This window comes from Salvelinus sp. IW2-2015, linkage group LG18 (genome assembly GCF_002910315.2).
Source record: "Salvelinus sp. IW2-2015 linkage group LG18, ASM291031v2, whole genome shotgun sequence".
Taxonomy (NCBI): domain Eukaryota; kingdom Metazoa; phylum Chordata; class Actinopteri; order Salmoniformes; family Salmonidae; genus Salvelinus; species Salvelinus sp. IW2-2015.
In genome coordinates this window covers 59,179,241-59,200,293 of record NC_036858.1, presented here as the reverse complement: position 1 = coordinate 59,200,293, position 21,053 = coordinate 59,179,241, and the positions used below count along the sequence as shown (strand labels likewise).

At 41.3% G+C, this 21,053-nt stretch overlaps 1 protein-coding gene across 2 annotated transcripts; it reads left to right on the top strand.

Annotated features, from left to right (window-relative positions):
* Positions 1-370: 370 nt before the first annotated feature.
* LOC111978709 (dual specificity phosphatase 29) lies at positions 371-20,679 on the top strand. 2 transcript variants are annotated; one of them, XM_024008923.2, is made up of 5 exons: positions 371-450; positions 2,568-2,632; positions 7,465-7,701; positions 16,523-16,743; positions 17,926-20,679. In XM_024008923.2, exons 3-5 carry the CDS (start codon positions 7,535-7,537, stop codon positions 18,126-18,128), a joined length of 591 nt encoding a protein of 196 aa, XP_023864691.1. In that variant the 5' UTR covers positions 371-450; positions 2,568-2,632; positions 7,465-7,534; the 3' UTR covers positions 18,129-20,679. The 2 variants fall into 2 exon arrangements, with proteins under 2 accessions (XP_023864691.1, XP_023864692.1); XM_024008924.2 differs by having other exon boundaries at positions 2,568-2,642.
* Positions 20,680-21,053: the final 374 nt, after the last annotated feature.

Below are 21,053 nucleotides of genomic sequence, written 5' to 3'. Positions count from 1 at the left end.
TCTATGGATGTTCGGAAAGAATACTTTTTTCAGGTTTCAAGATTATTTGCCATGGGTAACACATTTTCACATTTTCTGCATTGTGTCAAAATGAATGAGGTAATCTCATACCTTCTGCACAAAATCTAAAGGAATGTCCTTTTCCATAAACAGAAACATAGAAAGCAAGAGCAGTACAGTACTTCATAAAGTTATTTTCTTGCAGCCGACAAAACCAAACAGTATGTCCTCTAACGCTCTCCATACCTACTGGTAGCTTAGCTCACATAACTTTTGGGGTATGCAGAAGATGATGCCAGAATTATTTTGAGCTGAGATCATTCAGATATTTAAATAGAAAGAAAAAGTTGCATGGTAGATGACACTACTAGTACCTAGACAGTTGTGCCGCTAGCCTACATGTACAAGAGCTCCTATTTAATAAGATTTCCTGACAAGCAACACTACAAGGCAAGTGTCTATTATTTCAGCTGTCTAATATACATTTTATGAGTTGTCTGTTGTTCAGTAATCTCCTCACAACATACATTTGGATATACAGTCACATCCAAAAGTATTGGCACACTTGATAATGATGAGCAAAAAAAAATTATCATACAAATCATTCATCATACAAATGCTGAGCTACTTTGCATACTCCACATTTTTTACCTTATATTATTTTATACAATTGCGCAGAGAGATTTTGTTGAACAAATAATCATTTTTTTTCTCTCAAAAATGTATGTCAAAAAATTATTGGCACCCCTGTTTTCAATATGTTGTGCACCCTAATGCTAGGATAATGACACAGCCTTTTTCTATAATGTTTTATGAGACTGGACAGCACATTGGGAGGGATCTTAGACCATTCCTACGTGCAGAATATTTTCAGATACTTTATATCCCATGGTCTGTGCTGATGGACTGCCCTCTTCAATACCAGCCACAGGTTTTCAATGGGGTTCGAGTCCAATGACTGAGACAGCCATTGCAAAATGTTGATTATGTGGTTAACTATTTCTTTGTGGATTTTGGTGTGCTTGTGGTCAATGTCTTGCTGGAAGATCCACTTCTGACCAAGTGTCCACCTCCTGGCAGAGGCAACCAGGTTTTGGCTAAAATGTCCTTATACTGGGTAAGGTTAATGATGCCGTTAATCTTAACAAGGGCCCCAGGACCAGTGGAAGCAAAACAGCCCCATAACAAAGATCCACCACCATATTTTACAGTAGGTATGAGGTTATTTTCTGCATATGCATCCTTCTTTCGACGCCAAACCTACCGCTGGTGTGCATGACCAAAGACCTCTATTTTCGGCTCATCTGACCATACCACCCCGTTCCAGTACAAGTGCCAATGGCATTTAGCAAACTCCAAGCGTTTACATGTGTCGGTTGCTTTCAATAAAGGCTTTTTTTATGGCAACCCTTCCAAATAGCATGGAGGTGGCATCTAATTGTAGATTAAGAGACTTGGTGACCCCAAAATGCAACCAAGTTTTGTAATTCTCCAACTGTGGCCCTTGGACTTTTCTTTGCCTCCCAAATCATCTTCCTCACTGAATGGGGACAAGATACAAATGCACCCTCTACCAGGCACATTTACCACTGTTCAAGTGGTTATTGCCCTAATAGTGGTTAGTGGTATATTTCGGGMTTTTTTTCTCCATTTTTATGTACCCATTGCCGGATTTATGATGGTCAACAACCATTTGTCTCGTTTAATTTGTGAGTTCTTTGCCTTTCCCAATGGTGATGGATGACAAATGTATTTTACACACGTGTTACCTTATTTTTTATACCACAGTGGAAGGCCAAAATACAGTTCCTTAAACTGAGATTAATTTAAAAGAGTGGAATGTTAATGCAGATTTAATTTAGTTTGATTATATTTATAAGAATCTTTAAGGGTGCCAATAATTTTGACACCAAATACTTTTTTAGAAAAAAGGTATTACTTGTTAAACAAAATCTCTTTCTCTGAGCAATTGTATTAGTATAAAATAATATATATAAAAAACTGCATACAATATAGCTAATCATTTGTATTATTTATTTCATAGTCTTTTGTTCACTTTATCAAGGGTGCCAATAACTTTTTGTAGATCACCGTATATACTGTACATGCTTTCTTTAGGTTGTAGCAAAGTAAAACAGAGTACGTCTGACATTATAAAGCTGTGGTATATCAGACTGTATACCACGGGTATGACAACATTTATATTTTTACTGTTCTAATTACATTGGTAACCAGTTAATAATAGCAATAAGGCACCTCCGGAATTTGTAGTATATGGCCAATATACCACTGCTGTATCTAGGCTCTTCGTGTTGCGTCGTGCCTAATAACAGCCCTTAGCCATGGTATATTGGCCATATACCACACCTCCTCGGTGCCTTATTGCTTAAATATACCACGGCTAAGGCACGACAGTCCCTGGATACAACCCTTAGCCATGGTATATTGGCCATACACCAGACCCCCTCGGGCCTTATTGCTTAAATATAACACATAATCTGAAAAATGTATGTACTGTACATCATTGCATGGATAATTCCTCAATCCTCTGTTATTAAAAAATCTAGAACAAACCCCCGAAGCAAAAGAGGAACTGTAATTCATGAACCCTGCAAGAGGAGGGAGACTAGAGGTAAGTAGAGGTAAAAACACATTTTGATTTACCCTCGGTGTTAAATATGGGCACTTTCCCACACACACAGCATCTTTAATTACACAAAAGTGAGGCAGAGAGGAGCAGGAAGGACAGGTTAGCCTGAGGCTATAGAAGCAGAGCTACAGCTCAACATGGACATAAGGCAAATCAGCTTTGCGCCCCTGATTTGGAGGGGGGGAGATTTTATTTTATTAGGATCTCTTTTAGTCCTCATTAGGACTACTCTTCCAAGAGTCCTTAAACATTACACTACAATTTATAATACACTGTTTTATGTGAAAATGTGATTATAACAAATAAGACATAATACACTGACATATTGACCAGATAAATAGTCTTGACAGTCTTCTACCATAGTCATGCACAACCTTCCAATTTATTATATTTAAGTGGTTTTAAAGTATTGTTTGAATTTATATTATATTTCTGGTTTGCTCAGACACATTTTTCAATTTATTTATTGTTCTGAATCTAAATGTTATTTCAACTATTTCTCTTTTCTGCCGGGATAAGACAGATGGTGGACAATATTGTCATGGTATTTACTGAATGTCTGTCTGATAACTGAATAATGTTGTTATCGAAGTTTAGCCATTTTAAAATGGTGTACATTGTGAAATAAAATGACATTTTCTTCAATTATCTTGTTGATTGATGACCACCCAAGAGCACCTTAAAACAATCCTTGCTGTTTTGTCCTGTGAAATCTGCAGCCTCCTAATCTCACTTACTGATGCATTTCCCCAGACCACAGAACAGTAGTTCACCTGACTCCCAATTAATGCTTGGGTTCTTTGCTTAAGAAACTTTCCTGGTAAGTATTTAGCTATCCTTCTGATGCAGTGTTTATTATTTTATTACATAGATCCTTTTTTTTTTAGACGACCACGATGAACAGTTGTCTAGCTGCACCCCTAGTAGTTTAGTTTCTGCAACTTCCTCAATTTGTACTCCCCCATGCTTAATCACATCCCATGTTGTTGGCATTTTCCTTATGGAACAGACCAACATAACTTTGGTTTTCTTAGCATTCAAAACAAGTTTGTTCCAGCAAACCCACTCCCTGATATTTCCCAGATCTACTTGTAGAGCTTGCTGTACCGGTTGAACAGATTGTCTTGCTGTATAAATTGCAGTATCATCTGCAAATATAGTACTTTGAGATTCAGATAAGGCATAAGGAAGGTTGTTGATATATAAACTCAGCAAAAAAAGAAATATCCTCTCACTGTCAACTGCATTTATTTTCAGCAAACTTAACATGTGTAAATATTTGTATGAACATAACAAGATTCAACAACTGAGACATAAACTTAACAAGTTCCACAGACATGTGACTAACAGAAATTGAATACTGTGTCCATGAACAAAGGGGGGTCAAAATCAAAAGTAACAGTCAGTATCTGGTGTGGCCACCAGCTGCATTAAGTACGGCAGTGCATCTCTTCCTCATGGACTGCACCAGATTTGCCAGTTCTTGCTGTGAGATGTTACCCCCCTCTTCCACCATGGRACCTGCAAGTTCCCGAACATTTCTGGGGGGAATGGCACTAACCCTCACCCTCACCCGACGATAAATGTGAATCCGACCATCACCCCCGGTGAGACAAAACCGTGACTCGTCAGTGAAGAGCACTTTTTGCCAATCCTGTCTAGTCCAGCGACGGTGGGTTTGTGCCCATAGGCGATGTTGTTGCCGGTGATGTCTGGTGAGGACCTGCCTTACAACAGGCCTACAAGCTGCAGTCCAGCCTCTCTCAGCCTATGGTGGACAATCTGAGCACTGATGGAGGGATTGTGCATTCCTGATGTAACTCGGGCAGTTGTTGTTGCCATCCTGTACCTGTCCCGCAGGTGTGATGTTTGGATGTACCGATCCTGTGCAGGTGTTGTTACACGTGGTCTGCCACTGCGAGGACGATCAGCTGTCCGTCCTGTCTCCCTGTAGCTCTGTCTTAGACGTCTCACAGTACAGACGTTGCCATTTTTGTCCTGGCCACATCTGCAGTCCTCATGCCACCTTGAAGCATGCCTAAGCAGGCACGTTCACACAGATGAGCAGGGACCCTGGGCATCTTTCTTTGGTGTTTTTCAGAGTCAGTAGAAAGGCCTCTTTAGTGTCCTAAGTTTTCATAACTGTGACCTTAATTGCCTACCGTCTGTAAGCTGTTCGTGTCTTAACGACCGGTCCACAGGTGCATGTTCATTAATTGTTTATGGTTCATTGAACAAGCATAGGAAACAGTGTTTAAACCCTTTACAATGAAGATCTGTGAAGTTATTTGGATTTTTATGAATAATCTTTGAAAGACAGGGTCCTGAAAAAGGGACGTTTCTTTTTTTGCTGAGTTTATATTACGTTAGGATGTGGGCTAAGGCAGCTGCCCTGCAGTATTCCACTGTCTAAAGCAGTGTTTCCCAACCCTGGTCCTCCAGTACCCCCAATTGTGCACATTTTTGTTGTAGCCCTGGACAAACACCTCATTCAACCAGGTGTGCTTGTCTAGGGTTACAATAAAAATGTGTACTGTTGGGGTACTCGAGGACCAGAGTTGGGAAACACTGGTCTAAAGCGTGTGGAGAAAAAAACTGCCCATTAATAAGAGAGAAGTGAGAGAAGAGGAAATGTAGTTGTAGATCAATGAAGAGGAAGAGCCTCCAGGTACTCAGTGTAAAGCTCATATGTTATACTTATGCATAGATACACCTCTCCTCTCTCACACACGCATACACTACTATAATGTGTGTGTGTGTGCGGATGTAGGAAAGATAGAGATGGATGAAGCTATCAAGATGTTGGAGTGCACTTACATATGCTACACCAGTCCGCTTTACAAATAGTCACAGAAACAGATTTTGTCTTGTCCCCATGGACAATAAATCTCCAAACCCCACCGCTGAGCATTACATTTCATCTCTATAAAACTGGAATAAAAATAAGCTTGCTAAAGGTTTCTTTACGATGACAACATATAAGATAAATATGTATCCCTATCCAAAGCCCAGAGCATAATCATTCAAATCCTATCTAAATTAATGCGTTAACACTTTACTTGACACCCAGCATCCTAACACCTTATGACACAGTCATAACCATGTCATAACTGCTGACATAACCTGTTATAATACTGTCATGACACATATTTAGACCTGTTGTGACATAGCCAGCCATAAAATAACGTAATATGACAACATAAGTGTCAAAAATTACAAAACAAGGCGAAATATACCATGACATCATAAACATACTGTTGACAGGTAGGCTATGTTATATATTTTTTTATTGACCATATTAAAATGTCTTTGTAATTGCGCACACATTGATGTCAGAAATGCACCTACCCCAATGCTCTGTTGCTGATGACTGGGATGAATGCAGGAGCACATTTATTGAGCAGGACAAGACAGACCCTCTGACTGATATAAGGCCATGTACGTAATAGGCCTATCTGGCTTATATGATTATGAGGGTCTTAATGCTTCTTGACAGTGTCATAAAGTGTATTTTCTTAGTCCAAGTAAAGTGACACAGGATGGTCATAATGCTTCATGACAAAATCAAAATCAAATAAAATGTTATTTGTCGCATGCAGGTATAGGACAACAGGTATAGGACCTTACCGTGAAATGCTTACTTACAAGCCCTTATTAACCAACAATGCAGTTCAGAAAATAGAGCTAACAAAATATTTATGAAATAAACTATAGTAAAAAAAAAAAAATTAACAGAAACTAACAATAAGGAGGCTATATACAGGGGGGACTGGTACCGAGACATTGTGCGGAGGTACTGGTTAGTCGAGGTAATTTGTACATGTAGGTAGGGGTAAAGTGACTCTGCATAGATAATAAACCGTGAGTAGCAGCAGTGTACAAACAAAGGGGTAGGGGGTGTCAATGTAAATAGTCCGGGTGGCTATTTGACGAATTGTTCAGCAGTCTTATGGCTTGGGGATAGAAGCGGTTATGGAACCTTTTTGGTCCTAGACTTGGCGCTCCGGTCCTGCTTGCCGTGAGGTAGCAGAAAGAACAGTCTGACAAGTTTTGGGGACTTCCTCTGACATCGCCTAGTATATAGGTCCTGGATGGCAGGAAGCTTGGCCCCAGTGATGTACTGGGCTGTACGCACTACTCTCTGTAGCGCCTTACGGTTGGATTCCGAGCAGTTGCCATACCAGGCGGTGATGCAACTGGTCAGGATGCTCTCGATGGTGCATCTGTATAACTTTTTGAGGATCTGAGGACCCATGCCAAATCTCTTCAGTCTCCTGAGGGGTAAAAGGCGTTGTCGTGCCCTCTTCATGACATTCTTGGTGTGTGTCTCGACCTGCTCCACTACAGCCCCATCCATGTGAATGGGGGTGTGTTCAGCCCTCCTTTTCCTGTAGTCCACGATCATCTCCTTTGTCTTGCTCACGTGGAGGGAGAGGTTGTTGTCCTGGCACCACACTGCCAGGTCTCATCGTTGTTGGTGATCAGGCCTACCACCGTTGTGTCATCAGCAAACTTAATGGTGTTGAGTCGTGCTTGGCCACGCAGTCGTGGGTGAACAGGGAGTACAGGAGGAGACTATAAGCACACACCCCTGAGGGGCCCCGTTTTGAGGAGCAGTGTGGCAGATGTGTTGTTGTCATTATGACAGTGTTATTTAAAATATGATGAAAAAAACATGACAGTAGAGAATTCATTACAACAGAGATTTACGAAACAAACAAGGACACTTCTTGGCATTGTATTAATGTAGTTGTGTTATTGTATTGTACCATATTGGAATCGCTGATAAAAATMTAAATGTGTGACTCCAAAAGCAGACTGAGTGGGAGGTCTACCAGCAACAGGAGTTTCAGACCACCACCATCACCACCCAGACAGCCAGACATGCTCCAGGGCATGGACAGCATCCGCAGTTGTTTGGGGGGTTCGGAGGGGGCAGAGAGCAGGTACGAGACTCCCACAGCCTCAGAGCTCCAGAGGCTGATGTGGACCAAACCAGGGACCAGTGACCATATGGATGAGGTCCAGCCCAGGATCTACATAGGAGACATGTAAGAGAACTCATCCTCAAAATAATATGTTACACTGTAAGTGCCACGTAGCAGATGCTTGAGTTCATAATTTTTTTTGTAAATATACACTACCGTTCAAAAGTTTGTGGTCACTTAGAAATGTCCTTGTTTTTGAAAGAAAAGCACATTTTTTGTCCATTAAAATAACATCAAATTGATCAGAAATACAGTGTAGACATTGTTAATGTTGTAATTGACTATTGTAGCTGGAAACGGCAGATTTTTAAAAAGAATATCTACATCGGCGTACATAGGCCCATTATCAGCAACCATCACTCCTTTGTTCCAATGGCATGTTGTGTTAGCTAATCCAAGTTGATCATTTTAAAAGGCTAATTGATCATTAGAAAACCCTTTTGCAATTATGTTAGCACAGCTGAAAACTGTTGTAGCTGAAAACTGTGGTCTTGAATAAAGCAGCAATAAAACTGGCCTTTTTTAGACTAGTTGAGTATCTGGAGCATCCGCATTTGTATGTTCGATTACAGGCTCAAAATGGCCAGAAACAAATTACTTTCTTCGGAAACTCGTCAGTCTATTCTTGTTCTGAGAAATGAAGGCTAATTCCATGCGAGAAATTGCTAAGAAACTGAAGATCTCATAACGCTGTGTACTACTCCCTTCACAAAACAGCACAAACTGTCTCTAACCAGAATAGAAAGAGTGGGAGGCGCCGGTGCACAACTGAGCAAGAGGACAAGTACATTAGTGTGTCTAGTTTGAGAAACAGATTCCTCATAAGTCCCCAACTGGCAGCTCATTAAATAGTACCTGCAAAACACCAGTCTCAACGTCAACAGTGAAGAGGTGACTCCGGGATGCTGGCCTTCTAGGCAGAGTTGCAAAGAAAAAGCCATATCTCAGACTGGCCAATAAAAAGAAAAGATTAAGTTGGGCAAAAGAACACAGACACTGGACAGAGTTACTCTGCCTAGAAGGCCAGCATCCCGGAGTCGCCTCTTCACTGTTGACGTTGAGACTGGTGTTTTGTGGGTACTATTACATGATGCTGCCACCCGCGTGCTTCACAGTTGGGATGGTGTTCTTCGGCTTGCAAGCCTCCCCCTTTTTCCTCCAAACATAACGATGGTCATTATGGCCAAACAGTTCTATTTTTTGTTTCATCAGACCAGAGGACATTTCTCCAAAAAGTACGATCTTTGTCCCCATGTGCAGTTGCTTTTGCTTTTTTTTTAATGGCAATTTTGGAGCAGTGGCTTCTTCCTTGCTGGGCGGCCTTTCAGGTTATGTCGATATAGGACTTTTTTTTTTACAGTGGATATAGATACTGTTGTACCTTTTTCCTCCAGCATCTTCACAACGTCCTTTGCTGTTGTTCTGGGATTGATTTGCACTTTTCGCACCAAAGTACGTTCATCTCCAGGAGACAGAACGCATCTCCTTCCTGAGCGGTATGACGGCTGTGTGGTCCCATGGTGTTTATACTTGCGCACTATTGTTTGTACAGATGAACGTGGTACCTTCAGGCGTTTGGAAATTGCTCCCAAGGATGAACCAGACTTGTGGAGGCTTACAAAAAAATTCTGAGGTCATGGCTTTTTTATTTTGATTTCCCCATGATGTCAAGCAAAGAGGCACTGAGTTTGAAGGTAGGCCTTGAAATGCATCCACAGGTACACCTCCAATTGACTCAAATTATGTCAATTAGCCTATCAGACGATTCTAAAGCCATTACATAATTTTCTGGAATTTTCCAAGCTGTTTAAAGGCACAGACCACTTGGTGTATGTAAACTTCTGACCTACTGGAATTGTGATACATTGATGTCCTAACCGACTTGCCAAAACTATAGTTTGTTAACAAGAAATTTGTGGAGTGGTTGAAAAACGAGTTTTAAATGACTCCAACCTAAGTTCAACTGTAGATATTCCATAAGAAAATCTGCCGTTTCCAGCTACAATAGTCATTTACAACATTAACAATGTCTAAACTGTATTTCTGATCAATTTGATGCTATTTTAAATGGACAAAAAAATTGCTTTTCTTTCAAAACAAGAACATTTCTAAGTGACCCCAAACCTTAGAACGGTAGTGTATGTGACATTTTTTCATCACTTAGACTGAAGCTTGTTCCTTGTCAAAACTGCATACATTGTTAATAAGCCCACACTGTAAAACATTATCTGTCAAATGTACAGTAACTTACTGGCATCAATTGGCCAGTAAGTTACCGTAATTTTACAGTACAAATATGGTTATCCACTTTATGGTAGCAAAAATGTCACTGTGATCTAATTTACAGTACCAAGTAAGTTACTGTAATCTAATTTACAGTATATTACTGGAATTTCCCAGTGACATATTACCCAGTGTTTTTTTTAAACATTTAAATGTTTTACATTTAGGTCATATAGTGGGCACCACTTGTACTTAGCAACTTACTGTCAGTGCATTCAGCCAAGGTTAATAAATGAAACACATATCAGTCATGGCAGGAAAACTTTTCTGTAACCGTTACTGAAAATGTTGTAATTAAGGATACATTGGTCTTAAACATTTATGTAATTACAACAAGATATCTTATGATACAGTGTATCTCAATCTCTGGATAGAGCCAACACAGTATTGAGATTTTCACAGTAACTTGATGCCAGCTTCCTGTAAATTACTATAATGTCAAAGCAATGACACACAGTATAATACTGTAAAAGTGACAAATACACTAAGAATGTCAGCCCAGAGGAAGCCCAAAAAATGGTCAGAGACTCCAGTCACCCAAGTCATAGACTTTTACTGCACAGCAAGCGCTACCGGAGCACCAAGTCTAGAACCAAGCTCCTTAACAGCTTCTACCCCCAACCCATAAGACTGCTGAACAATTAATCAAATGGCCACCGGACTATTTACATTGACACCCCCCTCCATTTGTTTTGTATACTGCTGCTACTCGCTGTTTATTATCTATGCATAGTCACTTCAACCCTACCATTCATGTACAAATTACCTCGACTAACCTGTACCCCCGCACATTGACATCGGTACCGGTACCCCCTATATGTAGCCTCATTATTGTTATTTTACAGTGTTAGTTTTATAATATTTTACTTTTGTTTATTTGGTAAAAATGTTCTTAACTCATTCTTGAATTGCACTGTTGGTTATGGGCTTGTAAGTAAGCATTTCACGGTAAGGTCTACACCTGTTGTATTCGGCGCATGTGACAAATAAAGTTATTTGATTTGATTTTACTTTAATTACACGGGATTGGCGCAAGCAGGTTGGCTACAGGGCATTTGAATATTACAGCATATTAATGAATACTAGGTGTTTTATATGACTTGCACTTCTAGAGGCCTAAAATGGACAAATACTTCTAGAGGCCTAAAATGGTTAAATACTCAAAATATAAAAGTTTTAAGACCCGCTACCATTCTGATCTGTCCCCTATATACATGTAATTTTTAGGGAACTACTACACATATCATAAATTGGCACAGATCTTTCACTAACGGGTGCAGCAAATATAGCCGCTGACATGGCAAGCCTTAAAATATGTTAATGAGCCAACGATTCTTTCCCCTCCCACAATATTTTTCCACAACGCACCACAATTTACAATATGCTGCATTACATATACAGCGAAACAGCAATACAGTACTCTATTGTTGAATTGTATTAAAATCAAAATCAGAAATTGCTAATAGTGAATATATAATTATATACCATCTGATATTTGGTGTTTTATATCACTTGTACTTTATGCCTCAACAAAGGCTTCTAAACTGACAGTGACTACAGGGCATAGCAGATTAAAAGGACATGGCTAGCCAGTCAACTATTAGAGGTTTGACACTTTTTGCCATTTTGAATTACAGTATATTTCTCACAGCATTTGGCCAGTAAGTTACTCTAGATTTTCAGAACAAGGTTTGTAGAATTCCTAAAATACAGTATGTTACTGTATTATGTGGGGGTACAGCATGCGCACTCACGGGTGCAACAAATCTAGCCTTTTACAAGGCACAACTTAAAATATGTTAGAGCCAGAGACTCTTTCCCCACCACAACATCCAAAAATGAACCATATTCAATTACGTAAAACACATTTAAGGTATTTTACTGTACATTCTACAGTGTTTTACTGTTGAAATGACAGAAGTCTTACGCTTCGAACACACCGACTGCGTCATTGCGCTTCGATACACCAGAAGTACATTCATTTCCAATGGAACGCTGCATTTGCCTTGCAGCATTGCGTTGCAGAGGCAGTTGCAGTGCGTTCTGTGTGGTGCATACGTTCGATAAATCGAACGTATGCATCAAATTGTATGAGTGGACTTGACAGAAAGTAGCAAAATATGAATGTCGTTTTTTTTTTGCATACACATTCAGTAAAAATTTGTGATTACATAAAAACAGTTTGATTGCATAATTTCTTTACATTTTTTATAAATTTATTTGACAAGATTTATTTATTTCCGATGACATCCTCAAATTAATTGTGAGAGCTATAATATAATTTCCCTCAAATGCAGTTTTGAGCGAAATGCAATAATAAATAGTAAAGATAGGCAGAGTAGGCTCTTTCAACAATGAGACCAACTGTTAGGAAGGTGGTCTTGATCGCGCGTGTTGGGCCGGGACCAGCCCCGCCGAAAGCGCAGGTCTGTGTGGTTCGAGAGATGGTTTATTATTATTTATTTGACTATTTCTTTCACACACACCTCATTGGCTAGGTTAGCTAGCTAGCTAACGCTAACTAGCCACATCTAGCACAAGCTCACTACTAAACTGACCTGGCATCCTACTTCGTGGACACTTGTCTCCAAGCAGCATTTTTTGTGTTTATGTCCCTGTAGCTGTCAAGTTGTGTCAAAAAGACACGGTTTTGAGGATACTGCGAAATTATTCTCTCTCATGTGGTCACCCACTGCGACCATTTGCAAAAGGTACCTGCATCAGATATGTTATATTTTGTTGCCGAACCGTGGCATCGCCAACGAACTGGTCATATAGTATGGTACGTTAGCTGGAAAATGCAGATGATGCAATGACGCAGCCGGGTGTTTCGAAGCGTTACAGTGCAGTAGTGACATATGTCACAAGGTCGTGGATTCAATTCCTGCAAGGACTGTAAGAAACTGAAAAAGTGTCTGCTAAGATGTGATGTGATTCGAGGACATGGTTACAACCAGAGATTAAAATACCCTGGTAACACTTTACTTATGACTCTTTATGTCAAGCATACACAGGCTTAATGAACACTAAGTATCACCACTAAAATAGCACCGGAAGAAATGGCAGCAGTTTTACGGGCGCCCAACCAATTGTGCTATTATGTGTTTTTTTTGCGTTATTTGTAACTTATTTTGTACATAACGTCTCTGCAACAGTATCTTACAGCAAAAAAAAGCTTCTGGATATCAGGACAGCGATCACTCACCTCGGATAAGACTACGAATATTTCTACAACAAGGACGACGCACAAGACATTCTCCAAACACCCCACAGGGCCAACATCCCGTTATTTGCAAGAGGAAGCGACGCAGGTACAGAGAACAAAGAGCCGGATGCCTGGTCAGGCCCGGAGAAGGAGACTGGGAAAGCTGCCGTTACCGTCAATACTACTCGCCAACGACAATCATTGGACAATAAATATAGACGAGTACGATCACGAATATCCTACCAACGGGACATCAAACTGTAATATCCTATGTTTCACGGAATCGTGGCTGATTGACAACAAGGATATTCAGCTAGCGGGATATACGCTGCAACGGCAAGATAGAACAGCGCACTCCGGTAAGACGAGGGGGGGGGGGGGTCTGTGCATAATTTGTTAAAAAAAAAAAAAAAAAAAAAAAAAAAAAAAAATCAACAGTTGGTGCACGAAATCTAAGGAAGTCTCTAGATTTTGCTCGCCTCAAGTAGAGTACATTGTGATAAATTGCAGGCCACACTACTTGCCTAGAGAGTTTTCAGCTATACTTTTCGTGGCTGTTTATTTACCACCACAAACAGATGCTGGCACTAAGACCGCACTCAGTCAGCTGTATAAGGAAATAAGCAAACAGGAAACCACTCACCGTGGTGGACGGAGACTTTAATGCAAGGAAACTTAAAAACAGTTCTACCTAATTTCTATCAACATGTTAAATGTGCAACCAGAGCGAAAAAAAATTCTAGATCACCTGTACTCCACACACAGAGACGCGTACAAAGCTCTCCCTCACCCTCCATTTGGTAAATCTGACCACATCTCTATCCTCCTGATTCCTGCTTACAAGCAAAAATTAAAGCAGGAAGCACCAGTGACTTGGTCTATAAAAAAGGTGGTCAGATGGAGCAGATGCTAAACTACAGGACTGTTTTGCTATCACAGACTGGAACATGCTCCGGGATTCTTCCGATGGCATTGAGGAGTACACCACACCAGTCACTGGCTTTATCAATAAGTGCATCGAGGACGTCATCACCACAGTGACTGTACGTACATACCCCAACCAGAAGCCATGGATTACAGACAATATTCGCACTGAGCTAAAGGGTAGAGCTGTCGCTTTCAAGGTGCGGGACTCTAACCCGGAAGCTTACAAGAAATCGTGCTATGCCCTGCGACAAACCATCAAAACAGGCAAAGTGTCAGTACAGGGCTAAGATTGAATCATACTACAACGGCTCTGACGCTCATCTTATGTGGCAGGGCTTGCAAACTATTACAGACTACAAAGGGAAGCACAGCCGCGAGCTGCCCAGTGACATGAGCCTACCAGATGAGCTAAATCACTTCTATGCTCGCTTCGAGGCAACCAACTCTGAGGCATGCATGAGAGCATCAGCTGTTCCGGACGACTGTGTAATCACGCTCTCCGTAGCCGACGTGAGTAAGACCTTTAAACAGGTCAACATTCACAAGGCTGCGGGGCCAGACGGATTACCAGGACGTGTGCTCCGGGCCTGTGCTGACCAACTGGCAGGTGTCTTCACTGACATTTTCAACATGTCCCTGATTGAGTCTGTAATACCAACATGTTTCAAGCAGACCTCCATAGTCACTGTGCCCAAGAAGACGAAGGCAACCTGCCTAAATGACTACAGACCCGTAGCACTCACGTCCGTAGCCATGAAGTGCTTTGAAAGGTTGGTAATGGCTCACATCAACACCATTATCCCAGAAACCCTAGACACACTCCAATTTGCATACCGCCCAAACAGGTCCACAGATGATGCAATCTCGATTGCACTCCACACTGCCCTTTCCCACCTGGAAAAAAGGAACACTTATGTGAGAATGCTATTCATTGACCACAGCTCAGCGTTCAACACCATAGTGCCCTCAAAGCGCATCACTAAGCTAGGGACCCTGGGACTAAACACCTCCCTCTGCAACTGGATCCTGCACTTCCTGACAGTCCACCCCCAGGTGGTGAGGGTAGGTAGCAACACATCTGCCATGCTGATCCTCAACACTGGAGCTCCACAGGGGTGCGTGCTCTGTCCCCTCCTGTACTCCCTGGTCACCCACGACTGTATGGCCAGGCACGACTCCAACATCATCAGGTTTGCAGACGACACAACAATGGTAGGCCTGATCACCGACAATGACGAGACAGCCTATAGGGAGGAGGTCAGAGACCTGGCTGGGTGTTGCCAGAATAACAACCTATCCCTCAGCGTAACCAAGACTAAGGAGATGATTGTGGACTACAGGAAAAGGAGGACCGAGCACGCCCCCATTCTCATCGACGGAGCTGTAGTGGAGCAGGTTGAGAGCTTCAAGTTCCTTGGTGTCCACATCAACAACAAACTAGAATGGTCCCAACACACCAAGACAGTCGTGAAGAGGGCACGACAAAGCCTATTCCCCCTCAGGAAACTAAAAAGATTTGGCATGGGTCCAGATCCTCAAAAGGTTCTACAGCTGCAACATCGAGAGCATCCTGACTGGTTGCTTCACTGCCTGGTACGGCAATTGCTCGGACTCGGACCACAAGGCACTACAGAGGGTAGTGTGTACGGCCCAGCACATCACTGGGGCTAAGCTGCCTGCCATCCAGGACCTCTACACCAGGCGGTGTCAGAGGAAGGCCCTAAAAATTGTCAAAGACCCCCACCCCAGTCATAGACTCTTCTCTCTACTACCACATGGCAAGTGGTACCGGAGTGCCAAGTCTAGGACAAAAAGGCTTCTCAACAGTTTTTACCCTCAAGCCATAAGACTCCTGAACATGTAATCAAATGGCTACCCGGACTATTTGCATTGTGTGTCCCCCCAACCCTTCTTTTTACACTGCTGCTACTCTGTTCATCATATATGCATAGTCACTTTAACTATACATTCATGTACATACTCCCTCAATTGGGCCGACCAACCAGTGCTCCCGCACATTGGCTAACCGGGCTATCTGCATTGTGTCCCGCCACCCGCCAACCACCAACCCCTCTTTTATGCTACTGCTACTCTCTGTTCATCATATATGCATAGTCACTTTAACCATATCTACATGTACATACTACCTCAAATCAGCCTGACTAACCGGTGTCTGTATGTAGCGTCGCTACTTTTATAGCCTCGTTACTGTATATAGCCTGTCTTTTTACTGTTGTTTTATTTCTTTACTTACCTATTGCTCACATAACACCATTTTTGCACTATTGGTTAGTAAGTAAGCATTTCACTGTAAGGTCTACACCTGTTGTATTCGGCGCACGTGACAAATAAACTTTAATTTGATAACCAACGAGACACATATTTAGAACAACAATGTCTTAAGATGTCTCAAGACAGACACGTGATGGCTGGGTATTACCAATACCACATGGTCTTGTGTGTTGTTAGGTATGCAGCCAAAGACAAGAGGACACTCCGGACTCATCACATCACCCACGTCTTGAACGCAGCGGATGGGAAGTTTAATGTGAACACAGGTGCCAGCTACTACAGGGACACAAAAATATCCTACCATGGAGTGGAGGCATTCGACATGCCCTCATTTGACCTCAGTACCTTCTTCTACTCTGCGGCCAAATTTATCAAGACCGCCCTGAGCTCGCCCAACAGTAAGCAATCAGCCAACCAGTCAATCAAATCAACCAATCAAATGTATTTTACAAGGCCCTTTTTACATTATCAGTTGACAAAGTGCTTTACAGCCAGCCGACCTAATTATCTTTTTTACCATGCAGAGGGCATCATCTCTGACTTTATATTCTGTGCATGTTTTTTTTCTCTGTATCATTTTCTCTAAAATTACCTTTAGGATTACATTGTTTGTGAATTAATTATATTCAAACATCATTAGTCTGTCAGTTCCAACAACATGCAACAATCCTCCCTTCCATTCCATTAGCAGTTAAAATGCAAATCACAAAGCTGCTAAAACATAATATCAAGCTAATATCGTACCCCACAGTAATCTCCTCATAAACCGGGGACCTTGGACAAGAATATTGACTTTAAATAGATTTCTCTGGTAATTTGTAAGCAACACTTTCATTGGACATGGAAATGACAAAATTATGTTTGTGGCCTTGTGCTTTAGCAGAGCTGCTACTTCCTGTCCTCGTTATGCAGAGTGCATCCGGTATCTGACATGACAGTAATAAGATGTGCGTTCCAAATGGCACCCTATAGCCTATTCCCTATGGGCCCTGGTCAGAAGTAGTGTACTATGTCGGGAATAATTTGCTATTTGGAACGCAGGTTATGCCTCCCCTCCTCGACATGCTGACTTGACTGGCTGATCGGACTAGCCCTCTAGTGTGTAGCAGGGCCTACAGTAATCCCTAGCAGAAACACACAGCCTGGAAGACAGTTCAATTACCCGCTCCCATGGGCCCTAAGCCCCAAAGCATGATAAGAAACCACGGATTACCGTGTGTAGAAACATTTGTTGCAACATTGTTGAAAGAAAACTTTTGGGAGGTAGGCTATTTAGAAATTTCTCCATTTTGATATTAAGCCTACAGGTCTGTAATGCTTTTTGACAAAAAATTACACAATATGAAATAAAGAACAAGTAATCTATGAGATGTTCTTCTACTAAATATGATACGGTAAATGTTGCCAGGAATTTGGGTGAGCCAAGACATCACTTAGGTAAACAAAATAGATACAGTACTTCCGTACTTACTGTATGTAAATATGTTTTACATATGATGAAATTACCCATGTACCTGTGTCCTCCTTCAACTGAATGAGAGCTAAGTGTGCAGCCTTTCTTCCCTCCCCGGCCCTGGCAGGTAATGTGTTGGTCCACTGCGCGATGGGTCTGAGTCGCTCGTCCTCTCTGGTCCTGGCTTACCTGATGATCGATGAGAACCTGACCCTGGTGGATGCCATCAAGGCTGTGGCTGCAAACAGAAACATCTGTCCCAACGCTGGATTCCTGGAGCAGCTCCGAGACCTGGACAAACAACTCCACTACCAGGCTAGACGACAATGAGAACACGTTTTTGATGAGACATAGATGGATAGTCTAATAGTGTAGGGGACAACTGTGCAGTCACTATACTCATACTGTAGATGGTTTTATTATTTTGTATAAAGATGTGTCAGAAATAAATATATTGCTAATGTGATCAACACATTCAACATTAAAAAATTGTTGTCTATCAACAATTACAAGCCACCGGGGTCTGACAACCTGGATGGAAAATTACTGAGGATAATAGCGTACGATAATGCCACATCTTCAATTTAAGCCTATTAGAAAGTGTTTGTCCTCAGGCCTGGAGGGAAGCTAAAGTCATTCCGCTACCCAAGAATAGGAATGCCCCCTTTACTGGCTCAAATAGCCAACCAATCAGTCTGTTACCAACCCTTAGTAAACTTCTGTAAAAAAAATGGTGTTTGACCAGATACAATGCCCTTTCACAATAAACAAATTCACAACAGACTTTCAGCACACATATAGGAAAGGACACTCAACAAGCACGGCACTTACACAAATGACTGATGATTGGCTGAGAGAAATGTGTAAAATTATTGTGGGGGTTGTCTTGTTAGACTTCAGTGCAGCTTTTGACATTATTGATCATAGTCTGCTGCTGGAAAAACCTGTGTGTTATGGCTTTACACCCCCTGCTATACTGTGGATAAAGAGTTACTTGTCAAACAGAACACAGAGGGAGTACTTTAATAAAAGCCTCTCAAACATAATCCAGGTAGAAGCAGGAATTCCCCAGGGTAGCTGTTTAGGCTCCTTGCTTTTTTCAATCTTTACTAACAACAAGCCACTGGCTTTGAGTAAGTAAGTCTATGTACGCGGATGACTCAACACTATACACACACACGTCAGCTACTACAGCAACTGAAATGACTACAACACTTAAAGAGCTGCAGTTCGTTTTGAAATGGGTAGCAAGGAATAAGTTAGTACTAAATATTTCCAAAACTAAAAGCATTGTATTTAGGACAAATCATTCACTAAACCCTAAACCTCAACTACATCTCATCATGAATAATGTGTAAATTGAGCAAGTTGAGGTAACTAAACTGCTTGGAGTAACCCTGGATTGTAAACTGACATGGTCAAAACATATTGATACAACAGTAGCTAAGATGGGGAGAAGTCTGTCCATAATAAAGCGCTACTCTGCCTTCTTAACAACACTATCAACAAAACAGGTCCTACAGGCCCTGATTTTGTTGCACCTGGACTAATGTTCAGTCGTGTGGTCAGGTGCCACAAAGAGGGACTTTGGAAAATTGCAGTTGGCTCAGAACAGGGAAGCACGGCTGGCCCTTAAAAGTACACGGAAAGCTAACATTAATGACATGCATGTCAATCTCTCATAGCTGAAAGTGGAAGAGAGATTGACTTCATCATTACTTGTTTTTGTAAGAGGTGTTGACAAGCTGTCCGTTTAAAATATAGCACACAACTCGGACAACCTTGCATACCCCATAATACATGCCACCGGAAGTCTCTTCACAGTCCAAGTCCAGAACAGACTATGGGAGGCACACAGTACTACATAGAGCCATGACTACATGGAACTCTATTCCACATTAGGTAACTTATGCAAGCAGTAGAATCAGATTTTAAAAAACAGGTAAAAATACACCTTATGGAACAGCGGGGACTGTGAAATAACACAATCATAGGCACAGACACATAACATACTCACTATACATAAACGTAAACATGGATTTTGCGTTGTAGATATGTGGTAGTGGAGTATGGGCCTGAGGGCACACACTTAATATGTTGTGAATTCTGTAATGATTGTATTGTAATGTTTTTAAAATTGTATAACTGCCTTAATTTTGCCGGACCCCAGGAAAAGTAGCTGCTGCCTTGGTAGCAGCTAATGGGGATCAACAATAAATACAAATACTTGTGATATTTGTTGCTTCACAATAATGAGTACAAACCGAAATGAACAAGTGTACCTACAGAAACAACGAACAAAATCACAAAAATAAGTTATAAAAGTTAATAAAACACATTCATTAGAACAAATGTTCTTCTTTCTACAACAAACCAACATAAGAAATGAGAGACTGCAATGAGCATCAAATGCTAACGACGACAGTCTGAAGAACATGTTCTCTAATTAGCTCCAATTAGCAGAATCACATCTGGAGGGGTATGATGATGCAGTTCTGTTCTCTCCACCACCTGCTGTTGCCCTGGCCTCCAACACGGTTTTTGTCACCAGAGAGAAACCTAGCCCAGAACCACCCACCCTGCCTGGCCCAAGGGATTCTCAGCTTCTCCCCATCACTGGATGCCTGAGCCAACTGTACCATCTGGATACATCCTTGACTCTGGAGAGTACGGGAAAATGAATAATGACTCATGGTATAATTGTGAAAGACTATTGTTGTAGGACATCACAGCATCTCTCTAATACAACAACACTAGCATGCTATATTTTCGTGGTTCTATTTTTGCTTGATATGAGAAATATACAGACCGATGGAAACTAATAGACTGAACAACATGTAGGTTATATTGATGTGTCTGTATAGCTTTATAAATAAATAAACGTTACACTTATTCAGTCACTTCCTTCCTCCAAAATGTTTTCCTAAACTGCTTAAATCTATCACTGAAGTTGTTAAAATGTGAAATTTACCACCGAAGCTGGTAAGATGTGACGTCTTAAAGAGCGTTAATTTACTATACCACAAATTTGCCAACAGTGGTTCATAAAAGAGATGAAACAAGATGAAAAGAGATGGAGCCATCTTAAGAGATGCTTGCACTCCAGAGCATCGCACTGTAGAGGAGAGACGCTCGCTGTCATAATAAAATAAACATCACAGGTCTAATGATTTCACTGTCAGAGCGAATGATGCCAGAGCATTAAGATGTGAAGGGGAGAAGAGAGGGGCTTGATGGTGTAAAACTGTAATTTGA